The sequence below is a fragment of the Siniperca chuatsi genome, linkage group LG17, assembly GCF_020085105.1.
Source record: "Siniperca chuatsi isolate FFG_IHB_CAS linkage group LG17, ASM2008510v1, whole genome shotgun sequence".
NCBI classification, from domain to species: domain Eukaryota; kingdom Metazoa; phylum Chordata; class Actinopteri; order Centrarchiformes; family Sinipercidae; genus Siniperca; species Siniperca chuatsi.
In genome coordinates this window covers 21,298,321-21,326,194 of record NC_058058.1, presented here as the reverse complement: position 1 = coordinate 21,326,194, position 27,874 = coordinate 21,298,321, and the positions used below count along the sequence as shown (strand labels likewise).

The 27,874-nt window shown below is 41.0% G+C and overlaps 1 protein-coding gene across 6 annotated transcripts; it reads left to right on the top strand.

The window, feature by feature from the left end:
• The first annotated feature begins 269 nt into the window (after positions 1-269).
• On the top strand, positions 270-23,422 carry e2f3 (E2F transcription factor 3). 6 transcript variants are annotated; one of them, XR_006375305.1, is made up of 9 exons: positions 2,656-2,764; positions 2,975-3,086; positions 4,034-4,274; positions 4,548-4,679; positions 4,907-5,021; positions 5,274-5,460; positions 5,672-6,038; positions 8,678-8,748; positions 22,485-23,422. XR_006375305.1 is itself a non-coding variant. In XM_044172503.1 (7 exons), the coding sequence occupies exons 2-7, from the start codon at positions 3,056-3,058 to the stop codon at positions 5,932-5,934; spliced, it is 969 nt and encodes a 322-aa protein (XP_044028438.1). In that variant the 5' UTR covers positions 270-667; positions 2,975-3,055; the 3' UTR covers positions 5,935-7,982. The 6 variants fall into 6 exon arrangements, 4 of the variants coding, with proteins under 4 accessions (XP_044028438.1, XP_044028439.1, XP_044028437.1 ...); XR_006375306.1 differs by lacking the exon at positions 8,678-8,748; XM_044172503.1 differs by lacking the exons at positions 2,656-2,764; positions 8,678-8,748; positions 22,485-23,422 and adding an exon at positions 270-667 and having other exon boundaries at positions 5,672-7,982.
• The last annotated feature ends 4,452 nt before the right edge of the window (positions 23,423-27,874 follow it).

The window sequence follows — 27,874 nt, the reverse complement described above, 5'->3', positions numbered from 1 at the left end:
TATATGTTTAAACAATATAAAGTTTATATAATAGTTTTAATGTACTTTGCTGTCTTATCTTTAGTTCATTAAATGCATTGTAAAATGTTAATTAAATCATAAAAACAGAAATGCAGCACATAAGGTAACATTGTTACTTAGAATCTACTTTGTTGCAGGGCTCTGCAGCCATTGGTCAGCTACAGCTGCGTCAGACGTACACGGTGCTGCGTACACAGCGATGGCCAATAGTAATTTACATGCAAATGTGGTTTAAACCGGCCCCGGGGAATCTGAGTTTCGCGCGTAGAATATCTCCTCGTTCAGTATCAGCAATAACTCTCACCTAAAATTATATTTATCTGCGTTATTAATGGACATAATTTAATTAGACAGAGATGGATACGGCTCGATATATATTGTACACGCGGTAGAAATGAGAGTGACAGTAGTCAATACGGGACAAGATGAGAAAAGGGGTTTCCTCGTGCTCAGAGGGCGCTGCTGATAGTAACGCGGGGTGTTCCGAGAGTAGCTCGTGCGTACGGACCATCAGCCCTTCGTCCTGTTAGTGCAGGGCTGTGAAAGTCCGGTCCTCCGAGCCGACTGACGGTCTCAAGTGCGTCATACCCCCTCCGGACCCTCAACAACCGGGACAGAGCGGAAATGGAAGCCCGAACGAGTTCAGGTACGTAAAGTTAAATTAACCAGTTGCAACATTTGTGGGGCGCTCACGATAGATAGGACATTGAATGCCGATATGCCAGGTGGTCGCTGGGTAAAATCCCTTACCGCATTAACTCTTTATGATTAGTAGGGTTACTGTTTATTTACACATAACATCATCCATTTCATCTGGATTCTAACGGTTAATGTTACGGTAAAAAAATATATAGACACTTTGGCTTCACAACACAACTGGAAGAGTTTACTTATCCGAGTTTGTTCATCGATAGGTTCATTTTCATTATTTATTTATTTATTTATTTTTCAAATTATGTTGTGTGCTTGGTAACCTATAACTAGCTACCTGTGTGGTTTGTCGAATTAGCCTCGAGGTCACATTTGAGAGGACAATGTATTTTCTCGGTGGCGTTATCACCATTGGTAAATCGAAAACCAACTTTAGTTAGCTCCGTCAAGCACGCAAAGGTTACCGTGGTTGTTAACGGAAGCGCTACATTTGTCTTCAGAATAAAGGCAAATTGTCATTCAAAGTAAACTGACAGGTAATAAAAACAGCTACTGCTTTTGTTTCAACGATCGAAGTTTAATGCAGTGGAAAGTTAATAATACGTGTAGTCATTTTGTATTAGTGGGCTTGACACGTAGAACAGGGCATGTAAAATTAATGTGTGAAATGCAGCTCTTAATGAAAGCATAACATTTAATGTGGAAGTTGTTTTTGTTGGAAAAATGTCTCACAGATACACTTTGGGCTACTGAGAAACAACAGTGTGCTCCTTTAAAATAAAACAAAAATAAAACTGTCTTTGAGTTTTATGCTATAGATATAAATATGCCGTGTGATAAAGGACAAGTATGCTTTATGCGCATGCTTTGGGGAGAGGGAAGACTCATCCCCCCGAAAAGCACCACAGGAAGTCATTCCTGCCTGTGGCCATCAAACTCTTTAACTCCTCCCTCTACGTGTCAGTCTATATGACCCTAAGTCACTAAACTGGACATTGGATCATTAACATCACTGTAATACTTTAAATAATTGTGCAATATTCTCTGTTTAATATTCCTGTGCAATATTATCTGTTTTCAGTTTAATATATTGATATTTATTCATACTTCTATTACTGCTGTGCAATATCCACCGTCTCATAATCATCTTAATAAACTACACTTAACTTGACAGTACTCATTATTGCACTATTACTTATTACTTATATTATTACATTGTATTATATCATACATACTTATCAACCTCTAAATCCACTTTGGCACTTACACTTATTTTAGCATTTATACTTATATCCACTTTGTACTTAATTTATCTTACCTGTATTATAGTGTATTATATTTTGATTTGTTTAGAACCTATATTCCTTCTATTCCTGTGTGCACTGACGTGACAGTGAGCAGCTGTAAGGAAAGAGTTTCCCCTCCGGGATCAATAAAGTATTTCTGATTCTGATTTTAGACATCTATTGCATGTCTGTCTGTCCTGGGAGAGGGATCTCTGCCTTGTTGCTCTTCCTAAAGTTTCTTCCATTTTTTCCCCAGTTAAAGGGTTTGGGAAGTTTTTTCTTATCCGAATCGACGGTCTAAAGACAGAGGGTGTCATATGGTGTAGAGATTGTAAAGCCCCTTGAGGCAAATTTGTGATATTGGACTATATAAATAACATTTACTTGACTTTCTTTTATTTTGAAGGTGAATTTGTGAGGCTTCGGCTATGTTTGTGTATTTCCGGCGACTTTACGCTTGTTTTACCTTGGGTTGAGGTATCACACCGCGCCTTGTTGGGACGTACTTTTGCACACTTTGGTCTTCGAGTGCCGCATTAACTGACAGCGCTTCTTAACAAACGCGTTTCTGTGGGGATACATTGGTAAGGAGGTAACTGTAAACTGTAATGTGTTCATTATTGCCAGAAGCAAACTACAGTGTAGGCCTTGGGTGAGCATGGGAGGGGGATGGGGAGATGTTGCTCCAACTAGCTAAAACACACTGGTGAGGGAAGCTAGCCTCTGTTCCAACCCCCAGGTCATGACAATCCTCTATAACGATGACTAACCAGCTCCTGATGACAAGATGGACACGTATATTACACGTAGAGACACATTCATTGCTTCTAATTACATGCAGCTTAAGTCACACGTGAATGGAGTGGGGTCATGACACGTTTATACTGTATTATTGCCCAAAATGGCTGCCCTGTGAGCCACAGGATTCTATGAGATAATTGCAAACTAAAAGCCTAAGTTGCATGATATTGTACTACCAAGCATTTTAGATGTACATGGTGCTTTCTCTCACTCAGGCAAAGAGAAGGCTGGAGCTGGAAGCCAGTAACTCTCAGGACCTTCAGCATGGTGGCAGGACTGCCAAAGCCAAGAAGCCAATGGCCTCTCTATCTCACACTGGAGGAAAGAGTAAGACTTTGTACTGTGATGACGTGTAAGCTGTTTTCAACAGCCAGTGTTCCAGTGCTGGGCAAGAAAAGTGGTAGATACCAGCCTGTGCTTCTACAGTCTTTCGTGTCAAACTGTCAGACCATTATGTAACCAGTTGACACATTTTGTTCAGACAGTCTGTAAGCAAATAAACGCATAATCAAGTCAAGTGCCGTAAGTGGCGTTTGCTGGGGTCTCACACACATTCTCAAAAATGGTGGTGACGAAGTTTAATGGGCTGGTGAGCTGGTTTGTGTCCAGCAGCTCAAAATTCCCTTGGTTCTTTATATCCAGCACCACTTTTCAGGGTTGTTTTTGAAATACTTGTAGTCTGTAGTAAGATTTCCAAAGTTGCTTTTAGTCTGCTCTGCCTTTCTGGAGAACCTGGTTCTGTTCTTCACGTCACCTTCGAGAGGTTCCCCATACGCACGTTCTTCTTTCTTCCTCCTGTGAGAGCCACATTGCCAGTGAAACATTGGTCTTCTTGATGGGCTGCTGGATTATGATTCTGCTATTCATTTTCATAACTCTTCCTAAAGTCTATCCTCCAAACTCTCTGCTGCTCTGTGACACTTTGACGACACACTGTACCTGAATAGAACACACAAACTACACCATATTCTCACTCAAAGTATCCAGTTCAAAATGAAATTAGGTTATTCATGATGATGAAATAGTGTCTAATCACATTTGGCATTGAAACCGTGAGATCATTTTTATTATGTTAGATTGTATTATTGTGTAAGGTGGTGCATGTCACCCACTCCTTGTTCTGCTCAGAGGCAACAGAAGAACGGCAAATGTTTGAAGAGATAAAATCAGAATTAGCACGCTACAATGTGACATATCAGAACAGATATAGGAATCATGAAAGAATCTTTAAATGAATCCTCACAAATTCCTAAATTCTCAACCGTTTTTTCCAGCTCCCACCCCCAATCCCATAGCACACAAGATCCTGTTCGAGAAGTCGCGCTATGACACCTCGCTCGGCTTCTTGACGCAGAGGTTTGCGGAGCTGCTGAGGTGCTCCGCTGACGGGGTGTTGGACCTAAACCTAGTCGCCCAGCAGCTCAATGCCCCTAAGAGACGTGTCTACGACGTCACCAATGTCCTGGAAGGGATCCAACTCATCAAGAAGAAGTCTAAAAACTGCGTTGAGTGGTTGTAAGTATGAGTGGATGTAGCAGACTAGTGTGCGTTTCGGAAAGGAGCTTGTTGTGCAGCGCATATATGCACATTATGGCTGGTTTAGCTTTGTTGGTATGTTTTTGTTGAAAACTAATATATACAGTTCGCGTTATTGTTTTTCTCAGTTCTTATTTTTTGTCTCATTCTTAATTCCCTCATGACCAGTAAAGTGTGAGTTTTCGTTTGATGCGTTAAGGGGTGTTTGTTGTGGTGTTAATCCTGTATTGCTGCTCGGATGTGTGGGCACAGGGGCGGCCAGGTGAACGTGCACATAGATCAGCAGCTGAAGGCTCTCGTTGAGGAGGAGAGGACGCTGGACGAGATGATCCAAAGCTGTACGAGGCAGGTTCACCAGATGTGTGAGAACAGTCACAGTCGGAGATATCCTTTGATTCTAATTTCAGCTTCAGTGAAAAGCTATGTGAACAGAATGGTTGATGATTGAGTCTAACGGCCAATCCAAACCAACAACGTTTTTGTTTTAGTGTGGATTGGACAGAAGATTGTGTCGCTTATGATGTGAGTTTGGGCTTTAGTCGTTGAGTGCATCCCCATCTGTACACAAACACCAGTCTAGTTTGATTATATTTCTTAACACTGAGGATCACATTTGCGTATTTGACTTACGAGGACGTCCAAAGGATTCCCAGTTTGAAAGAACAGACTGTGATCGTGATCAAAGCCCCTGCAGAGACAAAACTGGAAGTGCCACACCCAGAAGAGGTACATTTCTCAACATAATTAGTTAATTACATCTTTTTTTTTTTGTAATGCAAGTCAATATTCTGACTTGAAACCCTAGTCAAACAACAGGATGGTTAATTGCTTTGGGTTTACCGGTGCATTTATTGGCTAAAATTTAAATCATTCTCTTGCTACATCCTCTCAAGACACTGTTTCCTGTAAGTGTCTGCTTTCAGTTCATATTCAGAGACCATTTTGTAAAAGCACTCCGTCTACTTCCCCTGTACCCAGAGCCTCCAGGTCCACCTCAGCAGCACACAGGGGCCCATTGAGGCGTTCCTCTGCTCTGATGACCCCATCCCTATGGAAGCCACAGACAGCTCTGTGGCCAATGGCGGCCACTTAAACTCATCTGCCAATGGGAACGGCTCCGCCCCCCTCTTGCCTTACCCGTCCTTCGTCCAGGTGTCTTCCAAAGGTGAGTCTTACACTTTAAAGATCCCATGGTCTTCTTGCAAAATGGTACTTTGTTGCCACAGAGAAGGAGGTAACTACCCATGGGCTTTTTCCCATACAGGAACTTTAGAACCCTGACCTTACTTGTAGATTGTTGGCTCCATTTTGCTTTTTAAACTTTCATCGCTCATCTTTTTTTCTTCTCCTTATCCACACTCCCATTGTCTTTCCAGACAATGCTAATTGTACTTCTGGAAACAATAGTATCTCCAACCCGCTGTCCGAGCAGAGACAACGCTCATCACCAGCTACCGTCACCCCCACCTCCCCCCAACCCCCCTCTGAAGATCAACAGAGCTTTGTCACCCTCTCTCCACCTCTGGCCTTCTCTCTTGATGGGGAGGAGTATGTCCTGAGCCTCGCTGAGGATGAGGGCATCACTGACCTCTTCTCCGCTGTTGACCTGGACCAATTGCCCCTGGATATGCCCCTCTAAACAGCTTTTGTTTTGGAAATACAATAATTTTGGAGGCAGTGGCCATCTTCCCACAAAAAGGATATCAAGCGGACGCAATAAAAGAAGAAAGTACTGATTTGAAAGTGAGTTGTTTTTTTTTTTTTTTTTTTTTTTTTTTTTTTTTTTTTTTTTTTTTTTTTGATGTCTGCCTATCCTGGACGATGTGACTGGGATTACCTGACACTCCATTATGTGGAGGAGGTTACCCAAAAGCATCACATTGGATTGGTCTTGGAATAGCTGTGTATTTCGAAAGAAAGTGAGATCTTTTTATGGCTTTCTTGTTGTCTTTAGGACTTACACTGACATGCATGTTGTTAGACAAAACACTTTGTCTCCGATCTTTAATCTGTTACATTTCTGTGTGTCCTTCCTAAGTGTCCTTCTCTAATCTCAGAGCCTTGCTGTCTCAACAGAGGACTTATTCTTGACCATTAATGTCACGACATCCTGTAGTGATGGTCTGGAAAGACATGGATGGCATTTTGTATCGTGATCACAAAGGAGCCTTCACAACAAAGCTTAATGATTTAGACACCTATTTCACATTAAGAGGTGTTGATTAAAAGCATTAAAAATGCAAAGAACCCACATGTCATGTGTTGGCTCTGCTATAAGGGATGCACTGATCCAACTGTTTCTCACCTGATACCGATTCCAATACCTAAACTCGGGGTATCTTATTCCTGTCTTTTTTGCAAATATAAAATCTGTATACCTCACTGTGGAATTCCTTGGAATCATTTTTAAGTAAGGTTACATGAGGCTAGGGTTTGTTGTGGCACTAAAAACTGAGTTGGCGGCCCGGCATGACTGAATGACTGTCTGAATGAACTGACATTGGATACACTGAAATTTATAATCACATTGACATTGTGATCATGCAAAACTTTAATGGAGTTTCCCAAAGTTTGACATTTAACCATTTTTTAAATTCCTCTGTTGTTGGGAGTGGTTTGTCTAGATTGTTACAATACTTGTTGATTATTAGGGAAACATCTTGCAGCTCTCCTGATCAAGTCATCATGTTCCTGTTTAAGTTGCCCAACATCTAGGCCAGTAGGTTGTGCAGGTACTGTAACGCAGCCTGTCTTCACCTGCGTCACTGTTTAGAGGCATGGAATTGTCTACTGACAACACACCGAACAACTGAAAGCACTGGCTTACCTTTTCTTCACGTTGAAAAACTTTTAGCGTTTCCATATAAAAACATGTCCTCGATCGCAAAGAAATTTACAGTGTGACAATCCGTATCAGGTGAGCACAACTCTGATAGTGTCAATTTAGGTGGGTGTATATTAAGGACATGTGCAGGTGTTTGCCATCAAACTGAAAACTTGCAATGCTCCATTGAGCTTCTTATGAGTGCAGAAGACTGAGTGCTCTCAAAAGGCAGTGTTTAGAAAACTGTAAAACTCTTAAATGAATAGCAGTGATAACTTTGTTTCTCTCACTCATTTGTTCTTATCGTTTCTTCTCAAAACCAAATGTGGGCAGTCTCAGACCTGAAATACAGCCTGACAGTTTCTGAGATTTTTGCTCTTTATAGCAAATAAAATCCACTACGAGGAACTGCTAACAACTGTTGAAATCTGAGCTGTTTTAAGAATGACCATCTACCCCAGTATGGTCCTATTGTGGTTGGAGGAGTATTGTTACTGGAAAAATGAATCTATGAAAACCGTGAGCATTTTTAAATGTGTGGTCTAAGGTCTAATCTAGACTTGAGATGGTGTTTTTAAAAAATCTCCTGTCCTTAATGTCATGGCTTTACCTGTTGTATTCAATGACCCCTCAGCTTCTTACTTACTTGACAGACCACTTGGTGTAACAAATACTATGTACCAAATTTGAGCCTTATGCACCTTTTTGTACCTTTAGGACTAAATGGCTTTTATGCAGCTCATATTCTTAGTTCTGGCGAAAGTAAGTACTTTTATCAAGCAGTAATAAATGGAAGCATTTGGTGTGGTATGGAGATGTTGGAAAGATATTTGAAAAAAAAAAATAAAGTGTGTGTTCGTTAACAGGGTTTATCTAGCATTGTTTTCATCAGATGTGATTGGCTGAGTGATAAGGTTGTGGGATTGCTTTGCTTAGTTAAAAAAAAAAAAGGAGTTTACTTGCTGAAATGGTCAGTGTTAAATCGTGATCGGCATCAAAATTAGGACTTTTCTTACTTAGCCTGGAAAGCAGCGAATAAAATAACATTATTCCACCAAGCAAAGGAAACGTTTCTTTAATGTTTTTTTTTTACGTTATACATTGAACAGGCAAATTTATTAATTGATTATTTAAAAAAAAAAACAATTGTAGAATTGGTTAATTTTGTATGAATTTATTTAACTAACTGAATACTGTTTTGAGTTATTGTAATGACTTGCAGCATCTTTGTAATAATATTGTTCGGTGGCCGATGAATGTGACTACTGAAATAAGTCAATAAGTAAGTCACTATCAAATGAGCTTTTGATGATAATGGCGACAGTTTATACATGTTGGAAAAAATTGTTTTTCATGGTCTCATGCTTGACTAATTTGAAATGATAATGATTCATTTGTTTATTAACTAGACGTTGGTTTACCTGCACATAGTAATCTTAAAGCAACTGGAAATGGGATTGACTAATCCAATGGATTATGGTACTTAATTCTAGTTACTAACCGATGAGTACTCTATTTTGTTTTTTTTAAATTAGTATAACCTTCCTGATCCATACAGGTGCAGTTGAACCACTGCTACATGAATGTGTCCAAAGCATTTGACTTGACTGGATGTTATAGCTAGAAGAGGTGAGTTGTTTTGCTTTGTTTTGCTCCTAATATGTGCTGGTGTCTGTTTGGATCCCAAACTCTTGCCAAGAAGTAGCAGCTTGACGTTTCCTCTTTCACTTCATTTGGGTATTCACTCAGTCCACTATGCAGTACTAAGTCTCACTTTGTTAATAACATTTCCAAGTGTCCTTATATAGCTTTTACTCACAGTTAAATCTAGCTGACTATTGCAATATATATGGAGACACTAGGAGGCAGTGTGATCCTACAGAATCCCTGCCATAATCAGGGCTGTGATGTTTTGAAACTATGTGACAAAGCGTAACCCATCTATTTCTGGGAATTTACTTTGATGAATTTGGCATCAAGTGGAAATGAGTTGAGATACCTAAACTCAGTGGAAATCTGGCTGCCATGTCAAAACATGGCAATGGAAATGTTTAAGAAGAAAAAAATGGGCTGCTCACATTGAACGCCCATGTGTAGGGTTTTGTTTCAGCTACAAAACATCACCTCCTAGGGCTCCAGCAGGACAGACACTTGCCGACACGGTCATGTGACAGTTTGGCCTCTTCAGTGAAGTCTGAACTTTTTACGCGATGCTGCTGATGAATTTCATTTTGTAATAGAAGATCAAGTCTACCTACTGAAGGAAAAATGCTTTTTACGAAAGTTACATTAAGAAATTGTGTCAGTACGCATGCAACCTATTAAACAGAAAAATAGAGAACCCAGGTTTGACTGACATCATTGGCTCTGCTGACCTGATTACTATTCCTTTAGGCTATTTACTGCACATAGATACATAACAAGACACTGGTGACTAGATTGACTGTCAGGTAGGTAGGATAGTTTTGACAAATTATCTTGAATATATTTTTCTATTTATATTTATGAAATAATATAATTTGAGTAAGTACATATTACTCTGATTCAAATTTCTTAACATTCCCTGCCCAGACAAAAAAAAACTTTGACACAATAGTAAAGATGAGATCTGTACCTATATTTTCCAGCAGAAGACTGGTTCTTTGAGAATGTAGTCATTAGCCCAGATGCCAGTTATTCTTAATTGACGATTGATCAAATCAGATTGTTTTTTGTTTTTGAAGTCATGTGGATGATTCTTCAGCTGTGTAAAATAAAAAGAAAAAAGCGTCTGAACTTAAAACATCTGATGTGCCCTTTACTGTATACGCCCACATGCACTCCTTTTAAACTTTCTCCGATATTTCTTTCCTGTGTAGAATACAACTGTCCCTGGTTCTCTTTGTCTGAGCCACAGCATCTTAGAAAAACACATCAGTGCCCTCAACATGATGATGTAATCTGTTGGGAGCCTGCAGCACACAGACCTGTCCAAAGATGGCAGTGTTGTACCTGAAAACCCCACTTAAACCCTGTGAACCCGTTTCCCCACAAACATCTGCGCACACACTTTGAGTTCATGGAGAGTCACTGGATCACTGCTATTATTGATTCATGTGCATCTCTGTTGTTTTTTTTTCGTCCTCTCTGTGCCACAAAGATTTGCACATGAAAAACACCCCCAAAGTGAATATTGAATTGGGTCATATTGAATTAGGCCTGACGTCAGCCCCCTCCCATCTCAAGTAGGCTGCGTTAAAGATCAGTCAATATACCTGTCAATCAGCCGATCAATCGGTCAGTTAAGTTTCATTTTTAGAGTGCTTTTCCCTGTCACCTACAAGCAAATGACGTACAGTAGGTTGTTTTAAAGCGCTGGACAAAATACACAGATGGCTGTGCTTAAAGGGCGAGATAGTACTAAGTCACCACTTAAGACTCAGCCCCTCAGGGGGTTTAGGAGTGACTCGGAGCAAGTGCAATCCACTGTGAAAGTGTAGGTTGATAGTCTTGGCCAGCTGTCCCCTTTCCCTAAAATATAGCGCTTGTTTTCTACACTGCGTTCTCTTGAGCCAGACTGTTGTTTTGACTGCTGTAATGCACTGAGGCAGGGAGTGTGAGAGAGAGAGAAAGAGAGAGAGAACAAAAAATGAGAGAGGGTTAAAGAGGGAGCATGAAAGCAAGCAAGAGAGCGTACTACTTGCCTCTCATTGGCTACTCAGAGCACGCCGTCTTATTGCGTAGCACGCTCCTAGCCAACCGGCTGCCTTAACAATATTTTGGGTTTATGAATGAAATGAATAGTGAGAGAGCAGGACAGGAGTAGTTTGATTCATCACCCATAGCTCATGGTGTGCAGAGTATACCAAAGAGATAGGTGTGCTAGTTTGCTTTGCAGGCTGACTAAGAGGGCCTCTGGATATAATGGGAGAGATAAACAGATGACGCTACATGTAAAAAGCACCTGCAGGCACACCTCCGCCTCTTTAGTATCCTATACAGAAGTAACTGCAGTCTAAACAGTAGATGTTTCAGTGCAAACCTGTGGCCTGATCAGCACTGATGGACTGGGATATACAGTAGAAGAGCAGCTTCTTCAGTTACATTTAGTTACATACTTTTTTTAGTAAACTGTATGTACAGTCATTTTATTATACCGTCAATTGATTCTGCTTCCAGTCCAGCGACAGCAGTTCTTGGCCTTTTTCCAGAAAAAGATGGCATGTTGCTGCCCTCCAGATCATGGCTGTTGGGAGCAGTGAGTGTCATTTGGGGTTCCCATGGGTGTGGGGCTTTTTGGGTTTGAATGTATTTCTGAATATGTAAAGGGGGGTGTTCAAGCTGAAATGGGGTGTTACTTAAGTTGCTCTTTAAGTGTGCCGTCCATGTGGCCTGATGGTCAAAAGTGCATGCCGCGTGGTTGCGGTTCGTTTCTGTCTTGTAACCATTGCTGCATGTCATCCCCTTTGCTCTCTCACCATGTTTCCTGTCTCTCTTTACTGTCAAACTCTCTAATTGAGGCAAAATGTCCAAAAATAATCCTTAGAAATGTTGCTCTTTAAAGGATCAGCCACTCCAGAAAGTAGCATCCATGCGTCCTTGCCTAGACAGTGCTAAAGGCTTGGTGATGTAGGGACTACTCACAGGGCTAGTTGGTGATCTATTATAGCTGGCGAGCTAATGGCTAACACATCCCCAAGCTGGGAACAGAACATGCTAGGTTTAGTCAGTCACAGTAGTTCTCCAAGCTTCTTTCTATTTTCTCTGTTCTGGGTTTTTGCATCCCCCTGGCATTTTCTTCTCAGGACTGTACTCCATTTCATTCAGAAAAGAATTACCGAAGCAGGAAAAATGCTCATGCTCATTTAGCAAGCGCTAGCTTGGTCGCTAATGAGACAATAAGTTAACACCGTTCATTCAGGAGACATATTTGTGCCATCAAATCCTGTCTCTTAACTACTTGCAAACCATTCCTCTTTTGTGGAGCAGTTTATACTCTCAACAGGAGGGTTAAATAAAAATGAATGGTGCAGCGCTAATAAGCTATGATAGCTTCCTCCATTTTGGACTCTCTGTTCCCTCAAAGGTCAGCACTGTCAAAGACGGTTTGCTATCGATCAGCGATGTGGATTGGCATGTCATAGTTCACCAAAGCTGAGCAAATTTGCAAATCCACTGATTGCAGTGATTCCATTGTAATTAGGTGATTTCACAGCTACATTTCATCATTGTAAATGCTGGTGTGAGCGAGCCTTAAGCATAGATAGCCCACAAATACAATTCTGAAAGAACCATAAAAATGTTTTTTTTGTTTTGTTTTTTCTTCAGTATTTTTTTCTCAAAGCATATCATCTTATTACTCCCTTACTCTGGCACACTCTGTGGAGATAATTGAGGTCACATGAGACCAATGTTTGTGGAGTTTTCCTTTTTAGTACACACAAACACAGTTCAGTACAAGTTATCTAAGGTAGCGTCCACATGACTCATTCTTTAGCTGTACCACTTCATGCGGTGGCCTTCAGAGAATTGACGACTAGTAGGCTGAGACAGCACCTCATCCCCAAAGGAGTTTACAGTGGATTCACTATAATGTTCCCTCCCTCAGCCTCATAGATACACTTGACCAGTGTAGGTTTACTGAAAACCTGGTTGTATCTTCCAAATTTATACAAAAGAAGACTGCATTATTCAGAGGTTCCTTTGGATTGGGACAGACTTGGCAACCTGTCATTACATATTTGCTGTTGAAATGTGGACTTCCATGGAGGTGGAACCTGCAATAGGAAGCACTCAAATTAAACGTGGAACAGTAAAACTGGAGTGGGTATAGAGCTCAAAGTATGAGGAAAGTGTAGGATTTAAATATACGAAAAAAGAAGAAAAGCCGTAGTTCCTCTGATAATGTGCTTAGCAGAAGCTGCCACTAGTTACTTTCCACCTCTGTGGATTGTTCAGAGAGAATGGAGAGGGATCAATGAACTGCTCCTGTCTGCAGGAATCCATACCGTAGGTCAGTGAATGCACTGAGCGTTAGAGAAAGTCTTTACATGGTCTTTAGGGGCTTGTCTGTACAAAGGTTTTACCTCTTCACAGGGGGCATTGGCTTTAGATACACCCTCTCTCAAGTGTTAATACGGCTCTGACCAGATTGCCATATTTATATGTGGGCTTTATGAGACTTGTTCTCAGAAGTGAATATATGAGGCATGGCTCCAGATGATGTAGGAGTTGGCTGGATCACACACAGCTGGGTCCTAGCTTTGGTAAATGTGGAGCGGTTGGAATGTAATGTCTACTTCCCTCTTGTTCTCTGGTTTGTGGTCTGTATTTTTCCTCTCTTGCACTGGGCTGCGCGGTGTGGGTGTATAATGCTTCAGCTGTTGTGATGACAGCCTCCTGACCTGTTGTGAACCTCCACCCCTGTCTCCAGTGGGTATTTACTTTCTTGAGTTCCACTTGGATACATCAAATATTTGCATAGACAAAACCAGATGTGAATGCGAACCTATAGGCTCCTACCCTTAAGCCAATAGAGAGAAAGACCATCAGTTGTCATTTGCATGTAATTTGCATTGAATGCCCCCGTGACTGTTTGCAATGTCAGGAGGCCAAATTAACCAGTGTTCCGTTTTAGCCAGATTTGCATCTCATTTGCATTAGAGTTGCTTAACGAGGGTTACTTAGCCAAGTGACCCCGTGGAAACTCCTTACCTTGCACACAGAGGAGGAAGATAGTGTGATCGGCTAATTTCATTAAGGGAAACAGCCGTTTGACTGAGAGAATGCCTTTGGATGTAATCATTAAAAGGGATGAGGGCTTGCAAGCTGTTTGTAATCAGGCTGTTTTCACGTGCATATGGACATTGTGTCATATTTACTGTAAGGATGAAAGATTAGGCATGGAAGGAATAGCGGGCAGCATCAATCTCACTCAGCATCTTAGAGCAGGCGCATTAATCATCCCATCTACGGAAAGTCATCCTCATCAGACTCCGGGCCACAGTGTGCACACATGGTGATGATCACTGGATGCAGGAATGGACAGAAGGAGAGTTAGTGGCTGACTGAGCAGAAGCACCACAGCCAATACTTCTTCATTGATCCTGGAGACTTGGACTGCATGTTAGACAGTGTTTTGTCCTGCTAATGTGTTCATATGGCGGTGCCTGGCTGCGGAAATGTCCCAGCATGCCGAGTGGCTTCATGCGCGGCAAATCGTTTAAGTTCTGCATCCTCCCAGGTTGAATGGTACCTCCTTTCCCCGAGAGGCTCCCATTTTTCCTCTTCCTTTCTCCACTCTCCACTTCCATTCCATTTTTTTTTTAAATCCCTATTTATAGAAGGCAAGAAAGCTTTATGGTCAGATGGATTCCCTCAGCGATTATGTGGTGGATTTCAATAAAGAGAATCAATTCAGGCTTTGTTTGTGGAATCAATCCACTAATACACAGACATCATCCAGGGCAATATATCATCCACAGAACTTTCATCATGTTGTTTGTTGGCTTTGAAAAGAAAAAGGCAAGGAATGGAAGTCAGAAATCATGCCCATATTCCATGAGGAATTGTTGCACCGTTGTTGCTCAGCAGTGTTTTTCTATATGCATTACCTCCAGTCTTAAATCAGTTTTTTTCATGAAAAGAATGCTACATCCAGAAAATGTGATTAAATCTTTTTTTTCTCTTTTGCTCAAGTATTTTTCCAATGCTTTCATACATATTGTATACACTCTTTGGGCATGGTTCCAACAGCATTTTCTCTCCTGTTGAGTGGTTTTATTAGGAAAATGCGACTCCTGTTTTCTATATGAGTGCTAATCCCATCTATACAGGGGAATGAAAATGCTCTTGTTGGCTAAATCTGCAATTATTCCCTCTGTAAGCAGACTAGCCTCTCATTACTAGTGTTAAAGTGTTTAGTGTTGTATGAGGTGCTTAGCCATGAACATATACTTACATGTGCTCACACATATACACACACTGAGAGGCTGATGGTAGGTCTAATGAGGAAGAAGGCCTTGAATGGTTCCTATGCTGTGACGCATTAAAGCTTAATAACCTGTCCTTTCAGCTTGCTCTTAAGAACATGCTCCAGAGCTGATAATTGGAAAGATATTTGCCTCTTTCGCTTGCTCTCTCTTGTCTCTTTTGTCTAATGGCTGCTTTCAGTTCAGTTGGGTCTATTCTTTGCCCCTTAAAGATTATTCCTCTTTTTTTCCCAAGTCAGATTTTGTATAGCTCTTTACCCCGAGCTTTGTTTATGGATTAGGTGAAAGTAGCATGTTTAGTTCTGCAAATTAATGGAAATCAGTCAATCAGAAGTTGTCAAAAGGCAGTTGTTCCATTATAATTTTGGTTTACTCACATTAAATCAGCAGTAACCAGTGCTTGAATGTAAAAAAAAATCACTATTTGCCTGTTTCATAACAAAAAAAGAATGTTATCCTCTCTGCTGGAGGTAGTGTAGATGTTTCTTATTTCCCCAAATGTTATTCAAGTTCTAATAAGCCACTGTAGGTGGGCTACAGTGATGCCACAAGAGCTGCAAAGGCTACAAAGGCTGGCTAATCAAAACTACAACTAAGCATGAAAGAATTTATTTTTATTTTTTTAAAGAACTGCCTAAACACTGGAACATGCTTCCCTGGTCTGCACGCGACTGAACGTGCACAGGTGTAGTTTGGAGACGTTCGCGGGGCAGTTCCTCTTATATTTGTATGTTCATCTCCGTTTTGAACCAACCTCCCAACAGTTAGTTGGATCAACCAGTCAACATGCTTGATGCAGAGATTTGGTAGGTGTACGCATCAATCCTCTGCGACCTACGATTACCCCTAACATCCTTCTCTGTATAAAACGGCAGAGATGTTTGTGTATCTTTAACCTAAAGCAGTTTTAAAGGGGAATTCCACCAATTATACACATCAAGATCAGTTTATTAGTCATGGATAGTGCTAGTCACTCTGTGAAAACAGTTGTATTATGTCAGTTGGATAATGCTTGGAGGAGCTTTGTCAAGTATGAGAAGTGACATCACCCGAGTATCCCGGCTTTAGACCAATATTTTTATGCAAAGCCTGCAATACTAACAGGGATCATTAGGAACTGCAGCACTGGAGCTTAACACACACTGTGGACTATGAGTCATGATATCTCGACCTCTTTCAGCTTTGATTTTGACCATTCTTTTAAAATCTGTCGTTAAAACTTAATAGTATGGCAATACTTCTAATCTCTATAATACCACTTTAAACCATCAACAGCACTTTGTTTCATGTCAAAAGAGGATGATTTGGCAAGAGCCTTCAATATGTCAGTCTTTCCTGCGTGATTGTCATCCACTGAGCATCAGTACCGTTGGGCTAAATTTTACCACCAAAGACTGAATGGCAACAATGACTGAAGTTCCAACATGCTTCTCAGACTAGTCTCAGGCTGACCAACCATAGGAACGTGACATGAAAATAAAATAATTAATGCGGTATGCCCTGCTGACAACGCGTGTCATATATTCCATACCATGTCCTGTATGTGTTACCTCCCAATGTTTACGCCTTCAGCGGTGTTCCTGGGACCATTACTGATGAGAGTTTAGGTTAACATTCGTGCCAGTCAGCGCACACACCCCACTGCTGGCTGCTGGCTTCTTAGATGTAGGTCTGTGTGTGTCCCTTTATGCTGTGGATTACAATAAAGGGCAACTTTGTGTTGACGCCCTGAGCAGTATCTGTATGGCTCGCAGTAAGTGTTTAATGTGTGGTCACATTTGGAAGAAGCCTGTCCACGTTGCTGTGGACGCGGCTGCTTGTTTAATGCGCTCTGACCCAGAAACTAACATTCTGACCTCTTTAGCTTCTACTTATAGAAAATCTCCCTCCCTCCCTTCCTCCTCTCTCCTCGCCTTCTGTCCTCTTGTGATGTGACATTACACTCTCCACCCCTCCCCTGTAAACTGTCTTTCTAAATCAGTCTTGGACTTTCCAGATTCTGTTTTTTTTTTTTATTCTTCCATTTATAACACCTTTCCTGCAACCCAAATGTGGGGGAGATTTTGAATGTCCTGTCTGTCCATCCTAGTCAATTTCTTTCACAACAGCGATGTTGTTACATGTTAGCTGCGATTTCAGCACTCCCTTCGTTACTCCACGTCTGTGAATGTTAGTTGCTTAGTGTCGTGATTCGTATCACAGAGTATCGCACAGACTGCTGAGGTTACAGGACTACCTGAGTTTTGACAGTTTGGTTCATTGCCATCACCACAAGTGGACCCATGAAAGAGAGACAGCTGACGCTAGCTAGACCCCCCTCCTTTCTGTAATGTGGGAGAAACACAACATTGTGTGTGTGTGTGTGTGTGTGTGTGTAGGAGCTAGCAGTGACTCAGTAAGTGTTGAAAAAACATAAACGAAAGGTATCATCTAGTGGGAATCTATGCTAGCAAGCGAGGCTAACTAGCCATGGTACGATTAGTCCTCCCAAATGTTGAATGTTATAAAGGGGCCGATGGCAGAAATCACCAACGGTACATAAAAAACGCTATGTGGGCTTGTTGAAAAAATGTCTCAACATTCGTAGGCTATACAGGGCTATGACGTGCTCCAGTCATTATTGCACCACAAAGGTTGACAACATGTCTCCTAGCAATGCCGGTTCTCAAATGTCATTCACCTGCTGCCATGGGAAACATACTCTTACTCATACATACTCTTCAAATATGCACAATAGCTGCAGGATCATTACAGTCTGTACTTCCTTACACAAGTGAAGAGAATTCAAAATTCAGTTTCACTTTAAACCTTATTTAGTTACATTCCCAGGAGAGTAAAGTAGAGGATATATAGGTTTAAAGTAAGTCATTTTATTTTTTGGAGATACAAAAATATGTAATGAGGATGTGGAAAAGCAACACGAGTTTCTTGGTGTAATAGTTTACTGATTTCAATGATTATTGAGACAATTATTGAAACAAACTAGCAGAAAATCAGTTGTTACTCTGAAAATCTATTTCTGCACACACAGAGGTTCACACACCCACTCCCTCTTGCCCTCTCTCCCCCCTGCTCCTGTTATTGTGACTTATATAAGCTGTGTTACTGTTTCTGTTTGACCTCTCACTGTGGTGACAGTTAGTGCTGTGAGAACGCCGCCCAGTCCCGTTCAATCAGGCTCAACAGATTTGTGTGTGTATGTTCACGTCCATAGTTGTTGGAAGGCCTCTGAAATATTCAGCTTAAACAGAGCTAAAAATCTTTTTTATATTACATAAAATATAAGTTGATCAGAGTGTTCCTATGGGAAATTATATTTGAGTAAAACCAAAATGCTGAAAAATTGAAGGGAAAGCACAGAACTGTAAACACTCCAAGCCTATAAAGTTAAATAAGAGAAACTTTGACTGTTGGTTCCACATTCTTGTGGGTGTTTGCATATGTTTGTGAGTATATATGCAATGAATGCTGTGAAATGTGTCATGTGCATGAGCAGGAAGTGTACACAAAACCCAATGAAGTTATGACTCTTCGCTAAAGGGAGAGTGTATAGAGGTCTGAGAGCTTGAATGGGAAATAGTATGTGTGTAAAAGTGGAAATTCTCCAGAATTATTATAAATACTGCAAGTTAATCGAAATGTAATCGGAGGAAGTTTACTAAAAAGTGTGGATGCTTATATGCGGTAATGTGTGAGCGAAGGCATGTGTGTGCCTGTCAACATGTGTTTGTGGCCACTCCAGACCCCCCGTCTGCCCGATACTAAATGTCATCCCCCCTTTTGTGCGGCACCGGAGATGTTATGCAACTTTATCCCGACGAACGCAGCTCTTGTGGCGTCAACAAAGCCTGCCGGCTGCAGATCTGTCCGTGACAGCCTGTTGTTTTTCTTATTTTCCTCTCTCTCTGTGATTACCGACTACATTAGCAAGTTAATTATATGACCTGACATGTACCACTTGGTGAGAATCGCGTCGGGAACGCCGACACTCGATAGCCAGAGAGCCCATCTTGCACAGCTATGATAAACAAGCTTAATCAGGCTGAGGCAGGTTAAATGACAGACGTCTGTCTGTTTGCTTGTGTGTCTGGTGTGGCCAAAAACTTGTGATTTGTCCTCATTCTAGTTGAGCTCTCACATGGCCGGGATGGGGATTGCACTGGTTGATGCCTTTCAAGGCCCACTTCTCTTACTTCTCTCTCTCTCTCTGTTTATAGCTATGTAACCAGTGGCCTGGTTGTTGGGTTCTTGTGCACTGAGTTCACCTCTCTCTCTCCCTGGATGAGTCATCCCAAGATAATCAGGCCCAGAGCTTTACGAGGATAACTTAGCCCGACAGCATAGACACGCTCTAACTACCATCACCACCCTGTCAAACAAAAAGCGATAGATCGAAAGAGCGACAAGAGAAAAGGAAAGATTGAGATTGATTAAGAAGCACGGATGAGGCTGATACATTTATTTTGTCTGTGTACACAAGATTTCCATTCTCCTCTACTGACTTTGTGTATGCATGCATGTCTTTGCATAAATAAGCCTGTGCATGGGTATATGTATGTATGTGTATGTATGTATGTGTGTGTGTGTGTGTGTGTGTGTGTGTGTGAGACAGTGTGTTCATCCCCTGCTGGTTTTGTTAGGTCACCGGGTGCAGTGAGTTGGCACATCAGGGTTTTCCCCAGGTTAGTGCCAAGGCCAGTGCCCAGGATAATTATGGTATTATTGCGTGTGTGTATGTGTGTTTATTTTACCAGAACATTCTCTTCTTCCCTCCATTCCCCTCACATTCCCGCTCTGCACTGTCTGAAGCCAGTGGTGCCATCTGTCAGTTTGTGTGTGTGTGTGTATATATATGTGTGAGTAGATTATGCAAATTAGAGAGCGAACAAGGAAAAAAAGCAGAGGGTGGCAGTGAGCGGAAGGGTGGAGAAGGGGGAGAAATGGAATGGAAATGATTCTGTGTGTGTGTGTGTGACTGCAAGTATGTATTTGTGTGTTTGAGCATCTGCCCGAGAGCTGCAAAGTCAGCCATTAATTTGACCCCTTCCTGGCAACGAGTGTGTTGTGGTTTGACACTGTGTGTGTGTGTGTGTGTGTGTGTGTGTGTGAACTGGAAAGTGGCTGGTACCACCGGTTCCTTTACTGGAAGCACACTGTGACGCTGGAGCCCTCCAAGTGTTATTTGGTGAGCAGGGGTGGAAAGAGCACCGGAAACAGTTCCACAATGTCCCACTCTTGTAAAAGTGATGCTTTATTGGCCTCAAAATGTATCAGAGTAAGATGTAGTTATTGGAAATATACTTAAATAAGTACTCCACTGATTTAGCATTGCACTCCTGTAACATCGTCGGACTCACGATGGACCGTTTAAAAAAAAAAAAAGATCAAAATCGATGCAGCAGAACCAGAGAAATCATATATTTTATTCCATGCCTTCTCCTTCCTTGTCAAAACATGACGCCTACATTAACCACAATGCAACATGAGCGCAGAAAGTCCAGTCGGAGATTCTGGTGTGTTATGCTAGTAGCGGCTAATGTAGCCTTGAGCCGCTTTTAAAAATAAATACATCCCAACTTCAATACATATCAGTATTTTACATATATATTTCCAACAAGTTCCCATTTGAATGTTCTCTTTACACAAAACAAATATTGTTTTATATCATGTTTGGCAAATGAAAACCAGTAATTCTCTTGATTTTTATGTTTTGATTCTACTTTAAGGATGATGTGCTTTTTCTGTCAGTTGAGGACACCCTAACAACCTTCAGAACACAGTCACAACTGCATTGTTATTAATCTGAAAACATGGCAGTGTAGTTTCTGAAAAGATAGCATTTTGGGAATACAAGGTCAATCTTCACCACACAATGCAACAAGGACAACAGGGCTGCGTTTCAAGTAGCTGATGTTCAGTAAAAACCACATCATAAACCGAATAAACAACCAAAACTGGAATCAGCACTATTGATTCAATATGACTGCAGCTGGTCAGTTAATGGCATTTATGAAGAGCCTGTAAGCAATTTGAAATATAGCAAAGAAAAATACTTTGGTCAAAACATACCTAGGAGCAAAATTACAAACTTAAGGTACCAAAAAAAAAAAAAAAAAGCCAGTCGGGTGCTGTTGAGGAGAGTAATTGAAATTCATTACTTCCACCCTTGGGTCGGCCTCCGGCTACATCACCGCAGCACAAGCCCTGTTTGTTGCTCCCAGTGACAACATGTGGTTTCAGCTTTGGTCATGTCAAACTGAAAACATCTTACAGTAAGAACTACTCAGAGTTTGCCACATCCGCCCCTGTGTTGTTTTGACTGAACCAATTAGGACTTTGTTGCTTCACATTCTGCTTTTAGACCCGAGGGGTAATTACATGAAATGCAAAAGCTTTCCTATTGACATGTGAAGTCAAACATCCTTCATTTGAGCATGTGGACACTGAGTAGCTGTAACTGGATGTCCGAGGGTGTTCATCCATGTGTTCGTACATTATATTGGATGTAAAGTTATCTGCTTGACACCTGACAGACAGGTGGCAAACACATTGTGCTCATGGTAAAAGCAGCATCTCAACTGCCTGCTGCTGTTTGACTATCATTCATTTAACCAGGTTTCCCCGCCCGTGCCGCTACGTACCAAGAGGCACACGGCTTAACAACTTACTAAGACACAGCCTCAACAACAACAGTAATCTGTGATTACATAGCAAATTCAGCTGCGCAATGTTTTCACAAGCAGTTGAAAATTACCTTGAAAAACCAACTGCAAAAAGTCAGTGACAGCAAGGTAGGAATGATAAAAGTAAGGAAACAGCCATGAAAGCAAGGTCAAAGATAATTAAAAAGATAATTACATGAAAGCTACTGTATAAAAATGAGTTGGAGCGATAATCTGAAATGATGGTACACATTTAACATCCTCGGCTCCTCAGATAGGTCAATCAAAATTTTTTTCTAAACAGTTACTCAGTAAGTGGAGATAAGAGTGTTGAACTACAGGCAACAAAAGTCTAATTACATTACAATGGACAGACAGACACAGATGACACCAAGCTTGAGTCTGAAGAGTCTGTTTTCCTTGTACAAAAAAACAGCTCCTGTGGTGATATAGTTTTATTTGTTTCACCTCTACCTTACTTCCATGCTGTCAAGATAATGTCACTTGATTCAAGGAAGAAAATGCTAAAAACTCAATTGTAGTATCTCAATGGCAAAATGTTTCACTTGTCTTTAAGAGAAACAAGATTTTAAGATGACACCAGACAAAGTGTGTGTGTGTGTGTGTGTGTGTGTGTGTGTGTGTGTCTCCATATCTCACATCCCAGACTGGGTTGGTGATATTCTCAACATCTCACAGGAGTGTCTCTCTCTTCCATTTTTACCCTCTGCAGGAGGTGAACCAGTGAACAGGCCTGTAATTGCGGTAAACATGGAAATGCAATATTCACACCAGGACGGCGCCACTCGCTTAATGGACAACTTCTGTCATCTGTCTCACACTCCCTCGCTTTTTCCACCTTATTTTTCCCTGATCTTTCAACACTTTCATCACCCCGGGGTACCAAATGGCAAAGTCATCACCAGCCCAAAATTCTGACACAAGAATCTTTTTTTCCTTTTAACAAGACCCTTTTCAAGATGCCTGCATCATTTCAAAAATCAATATATTATTGGCAAAATTGTAGAATTTATAGAGGTACACAAGTAAGACCATGGCTGTGGCTATTGTCTCTACTTTTCAACAATGGCTTTGTTAGTACAAGTGTTTCTTAATCTAAAGACCACATTTCCAAAAAACGTGGTCTTTAGTTGGTGTTGCTGCCTGTTGCTCAAAATACTGCTGCTTGTCACACTCTCCAGGTGTCGCACCATATTAGGTTTTCTTTTCCATTTCTCTAGAGAGGATAAATATGTTCAAAGTCAGACAAAGACAGACTTTTCACCTTTTCGTCTCACTTCCATTGCTAGACATGTTGAAAGCTTAACTTCCATGTCCCAGTGTTCTCTAAGGGGTCGTGATAATTCCACAAAGAACATCAGTTCTGTCACGCAAAATTATGTTTTCAAACTTTTCTCAAATCTTTGCTTTTTTAGCGTGGTTAAAAAAGGATGGCAATGTCAGGCTGTCGTTCCCACCACTGTGGTTCAGACTGAAATATCTCAACACCTTTTGGATGGAATTCCACAAAATTTATGCAGAGATGTTTTGTACAGATAAAACCAGCTGACTTTTCATCTATTGCCATCATTAGGACGAAATTTCAGAATTTTAATACTTTGGTTCCTTTAACAGTTTTTTTTTTTTTTTAATTTTCAATGAGCACTCCAGCATCACAGAGTCCTCTTAAAGGTACCCTGTGGAGTTTATGACCCCTAGTAACTCTATGGAGCAATGTTTTTACGAGTGGGTCCCCACTTTGTTTGTAGCGTACGCATGAAGCATGAACTCAAACGGGCGGGTGACACAATACACCGTCCTGTTGGTGGTTTCACGCTTTTCCACTGATTTTCAGTCGGCGGCAGAAATGTGCAAAGAAGCGTAGTGTCACCGCAGAGGCAGTGAGAAAGAAGACTGCTAGCAAGTTAACAACAAATGTAAACAATGCTGGCTTTAAAATATTCAAAAAATCAACTTTGCATATGTTTTCTGAGGAAGGAAATGCTTTCGACATGTTTGCTAGACCTCAAGGATGTGCACACTGAGTTTTGGCAAGAAATACTGAATGTAAACATAACTTTAGTTTGTAGGAAAATTCCACAGGGCAGCTTTAAATTTTTCAAATGTAACAAATCTGAGAAAGTAAAAACACTCTGCTTGAATTGCTTGTGCAACCTAGCTCTTACATGGAGTCATAGGTGGACATTGTTATGTTAAAGCCAACACATTTGGGAACCACTGTCATCCGGCAATCTCCTGATCCAATGCTAATTTACTGATGATAAATTAGTATGTTTACATGGACGCTAGTATCCCAGTTTCCCAGTCTTACCCTGGCTTTTAAAGCGCTTAATGGCTTCTGTTACACTGTAAATACAAGCTCATTGTTCATATGGAACATATCATGGTTACATTTACCTTAGTGTACATACTGTATATTGGTTTTGTTCATATAGCTACATTCATTTCTGTATACACTACATATTGCTTTATTGTTACTGTACACACTCCGTTTCTGTCTTTTATTGTTCATTTTGTAAATTAATTCATCTTCATCTTGCACTTTCTGCTTAGACTAAACTGCATTTCATTATATTGGTACTTAATATGTGCAGTGACAAACCTGGTTATACTGTACATCTCCCTATATACATGATTCTAACATTATCTAACATTATGTACAGGTGTGTCTTTGTCTCCTGTACATCGAGCCACTCATTTGACTCATTTAAAGAATAATCAGAGACCTGGATAAGGTGTTTACATGCTGCCTAGCATATTCAAGTCTCAAGGAAACTTAAAAACCTGATCATAACCTTGATACTAGTGTGTATATAAATTCATTGGAACATGCTTCTTTTAGCACCTTCAGCACACGATGCAGACAGATTTCATAAAACTTAACTTTCACTACTTTCTCACACCGAGGCCTCACGCCATCCCTCGCCTCTTCTCCTTTTCTTTGAGCAGTTAAAAGGGTTAGCCTTGCGAGAAGGCTGTTGAGCAGCAGTTCATTTGTATGCCTCGCCAGACAATAGCCGCTCTCAGTCACTTCGACGGAGGCGCGATGCACAGTCGGCCCCGACAAAAGAGGGATAAGACAAAGTGAGAGAAAGCACTGGAAGTTTGTATCAATAGAGAGATGAACACTGCCTGTGAAGCACTCATCATCATATCTGATGCAGACAGCATCATTCTCAAGTATGAAATGTGGAAGGAAGGTGTGTGTGTGTGTGCACATCTGCTCGCGTCTACCCCCCCTAATAACTGATTCCGATCACCGCCCTAGCATTGTCTTGTAGTTGCCTCTCGAGAAATAAAGCAGGAAAGACAAAAAATGATGGCAGAGAGATGAATCTTAATTAATTGTGATGAATATGCAGATTGGGCTGAATCCTCCGGATAGCCGACTCTTTTCACCACGATCTGCTTCAATATTTAGACAGAGCTTAGGGACAAAGACAAGTCTACGCCGAGAATACAATCAGCCTCAATTTAACTTCATTGCTAGTCCTCGGACTTGTGTGTGTCAGAATGTGTGTGTGTGTGTGTGTGTGTGTGTGTGTGTGTGTATGCCTTCAGTCTTTTTGCTAGTCTTCCGTCTGCCTCCTCTGCTTTTATATCCAGTGCAAAAATTTCCATCAGTGTTCCCATTTTCAATTTTAGTCTTGTATTGCTTCTGTTTAAACCAGAGCAACATCTCTGTTTTGAGGTATTTATTAGTGAAACACAGTCTTATGCATGACTTCCTACAGGTGTGATTTGGCAGAAATCAAGATACTTGAGAGTCATACTCGGGGACAGATATATTTGAATGAATCTTTCTATCAAAAACTGAGTTGGGATCATTTCATTACTGTCCAAAACAAATCAATTTGTCTCCAGATGTTTCTTGAATCAAGTGAAAGTTTTGTGATCATAGTGAAGGACTGCTTCTGCCCTATTTCAAGATACCGATAACATACAGACAAGAGACAGTTTCTTGAAAAGAATCCTTTTTCTGATCAAACTGCACTCAAAATTGGGCTGCCCCTGTGGCACAGAGGTTAAGACACCAACCGTGAACTGCAACATCCCCGGTTCAAGTCTTTTCATGAACCCAGCTGCACAGTGCAATTTGCAGTCAAGTTTCTGTGTGATCAGCTGGTTGAAGAACGTTGAATGAAAATGGAGAGATGAGAAAAACATGAATAAAGATGTGCTGAGCTGTCAGCGCCTGCTCCGAGCAGGCAGGCAGCAGACTGTGTAAGACACAGTTATCCTGGGCACCAAGATTGCAGCTGGATTGGCAATGGCACACCCACTACTGTGCCTCTTCTCCCACTGGGGTGCAAGGGGAGTCTGCAAGATACCAAACTGCTGCAAGCAAGTAAATAACCTCAGAAAAAAATGCCGGTTTGCCAGTTTGTGTGCCAGAACCAAAATAGATGCTAACATCAGCATGCTAACATGTGTGGCACATATTATGTTTACCATGTTCACCATCTTAGGTTGGCGTGTTAGCATGCTAGCATTTGCTAAGTAGCACTAAACACAAATTACAGTTTGTGGAGCCTTACTGGTTCACTTTCTAATTTACATTTACAGTAAGCACAGAAAAAAACTCTTTGAGTCAAGTCAGTAACAACAATGTGTTAATCAGAAACCAAAATGTACACTGCAAAGCTGCATCATAAAATTAAGACACAGTTTGTTTTTTACACTCAGACAGCATTTCCAGTCAGCGTTTCATGTTGATGCAAACATTGTGAACGATTCTGAGCTGAAATGAGACAGCATCTGGTTTCTGCTGAAGGTTCAGGTTCACTGCATGTTCGCTTTCTTTTTTTTTTTTTGCCAAAGGAAATCTTTCAACCAATACCTCACATTCACTTTGATTACATCTGTGAATCAAAACCTAGTCTAGCCAACAGACAAACTAAAGGCAGAACACTTCTGGCAGCTGTGATCCATAAAAGGAAATGGAAATTAAAGCTATATTTTGTTTGTTTTTACGAGAATAGGTCCTAGTATTTACACAGCATTAGTCTGTTTGTTATTTCTTGTATCAAAAACAGCTATAGATATAGCTATAATGTGATTAAAGCACAGGAAGACAATTTAAAGTAATGTAAAGGAATGCCAAAAATGAACAAAAATCTTCTGTCATGCTGGAAAGGTCCTTCAGCACTGACCATTATAGAGGAATGGAAAGTTGAGAAAAGGAGATGAGGTAACAGAAAAACTCTCTGAGGTCAGTAGGATCCAGACTCAACCTTTACTCCTTTCATCATCTACTTCCCATTTTTCTCTCTTTTACTTCAATTATTTCCATTTTCCCTTTATCTTTCCAACTCCAGCCAGCAAAGACTGACCTCATTCCTGCAAACGTGATGAGATGTGTGTGTGTGTACGGATGTACTCAGTGTGCGCTTGCACATGCACGTGACTGCAGTGAAAGTTGAGTCATGTTAATGTCTGGAAGCTGTGTTGTGATCTCTGAACCACAGGCTGGCCGGTAAGAGGCAGCCAGTTGGTCATCTGGTGTGGGCTGAGATATCGCAGCCTGGGTGTAAAACTGTGTGTGCGAGCCTGTGTGAGTGAGAGACATGCAGAGACACAAGTGAGACTACTTGCACCGGCCACCTGTGTACAGAAAGCAATGGGAGCTTTGGGTCACATTCCCAGGGAGGATGCTAATGTTAAATAGAATCTGGCACAACTATGGACACAATGCACTCATTTTTCACTTTTGAGCAAGGTGATTGTTTAATGGTAAAGTAAGTGATACAATCAGGAATGCAGCAGTGTGTAAAATCCCTTAAAGTAAAAAGTATAAAGTCAACAACTTTAACATATAAATGCCCATTTTGCTGCTCTCTATTGCTGATTGATACTGCCTGTATGCAGCTGCTGAAAGGACACGGAAAGACTTTGCTGCACTCAAAGATGCGATGTGGCTCTTCAGGTCTTTTAGATTTCACTGTTGACTCAGTCTGCACAGAGTTTCTTAGATCTATTGCCAGCTAATGTTAACTTGCCCAAAATGGCAGCATTTGATTTGAATTTTTCCTCCGTTTTAGCCAAATCATTATCTAATGTAGCTTATCTAACATTATAAAGAACATTGGTTGGATAATGAAT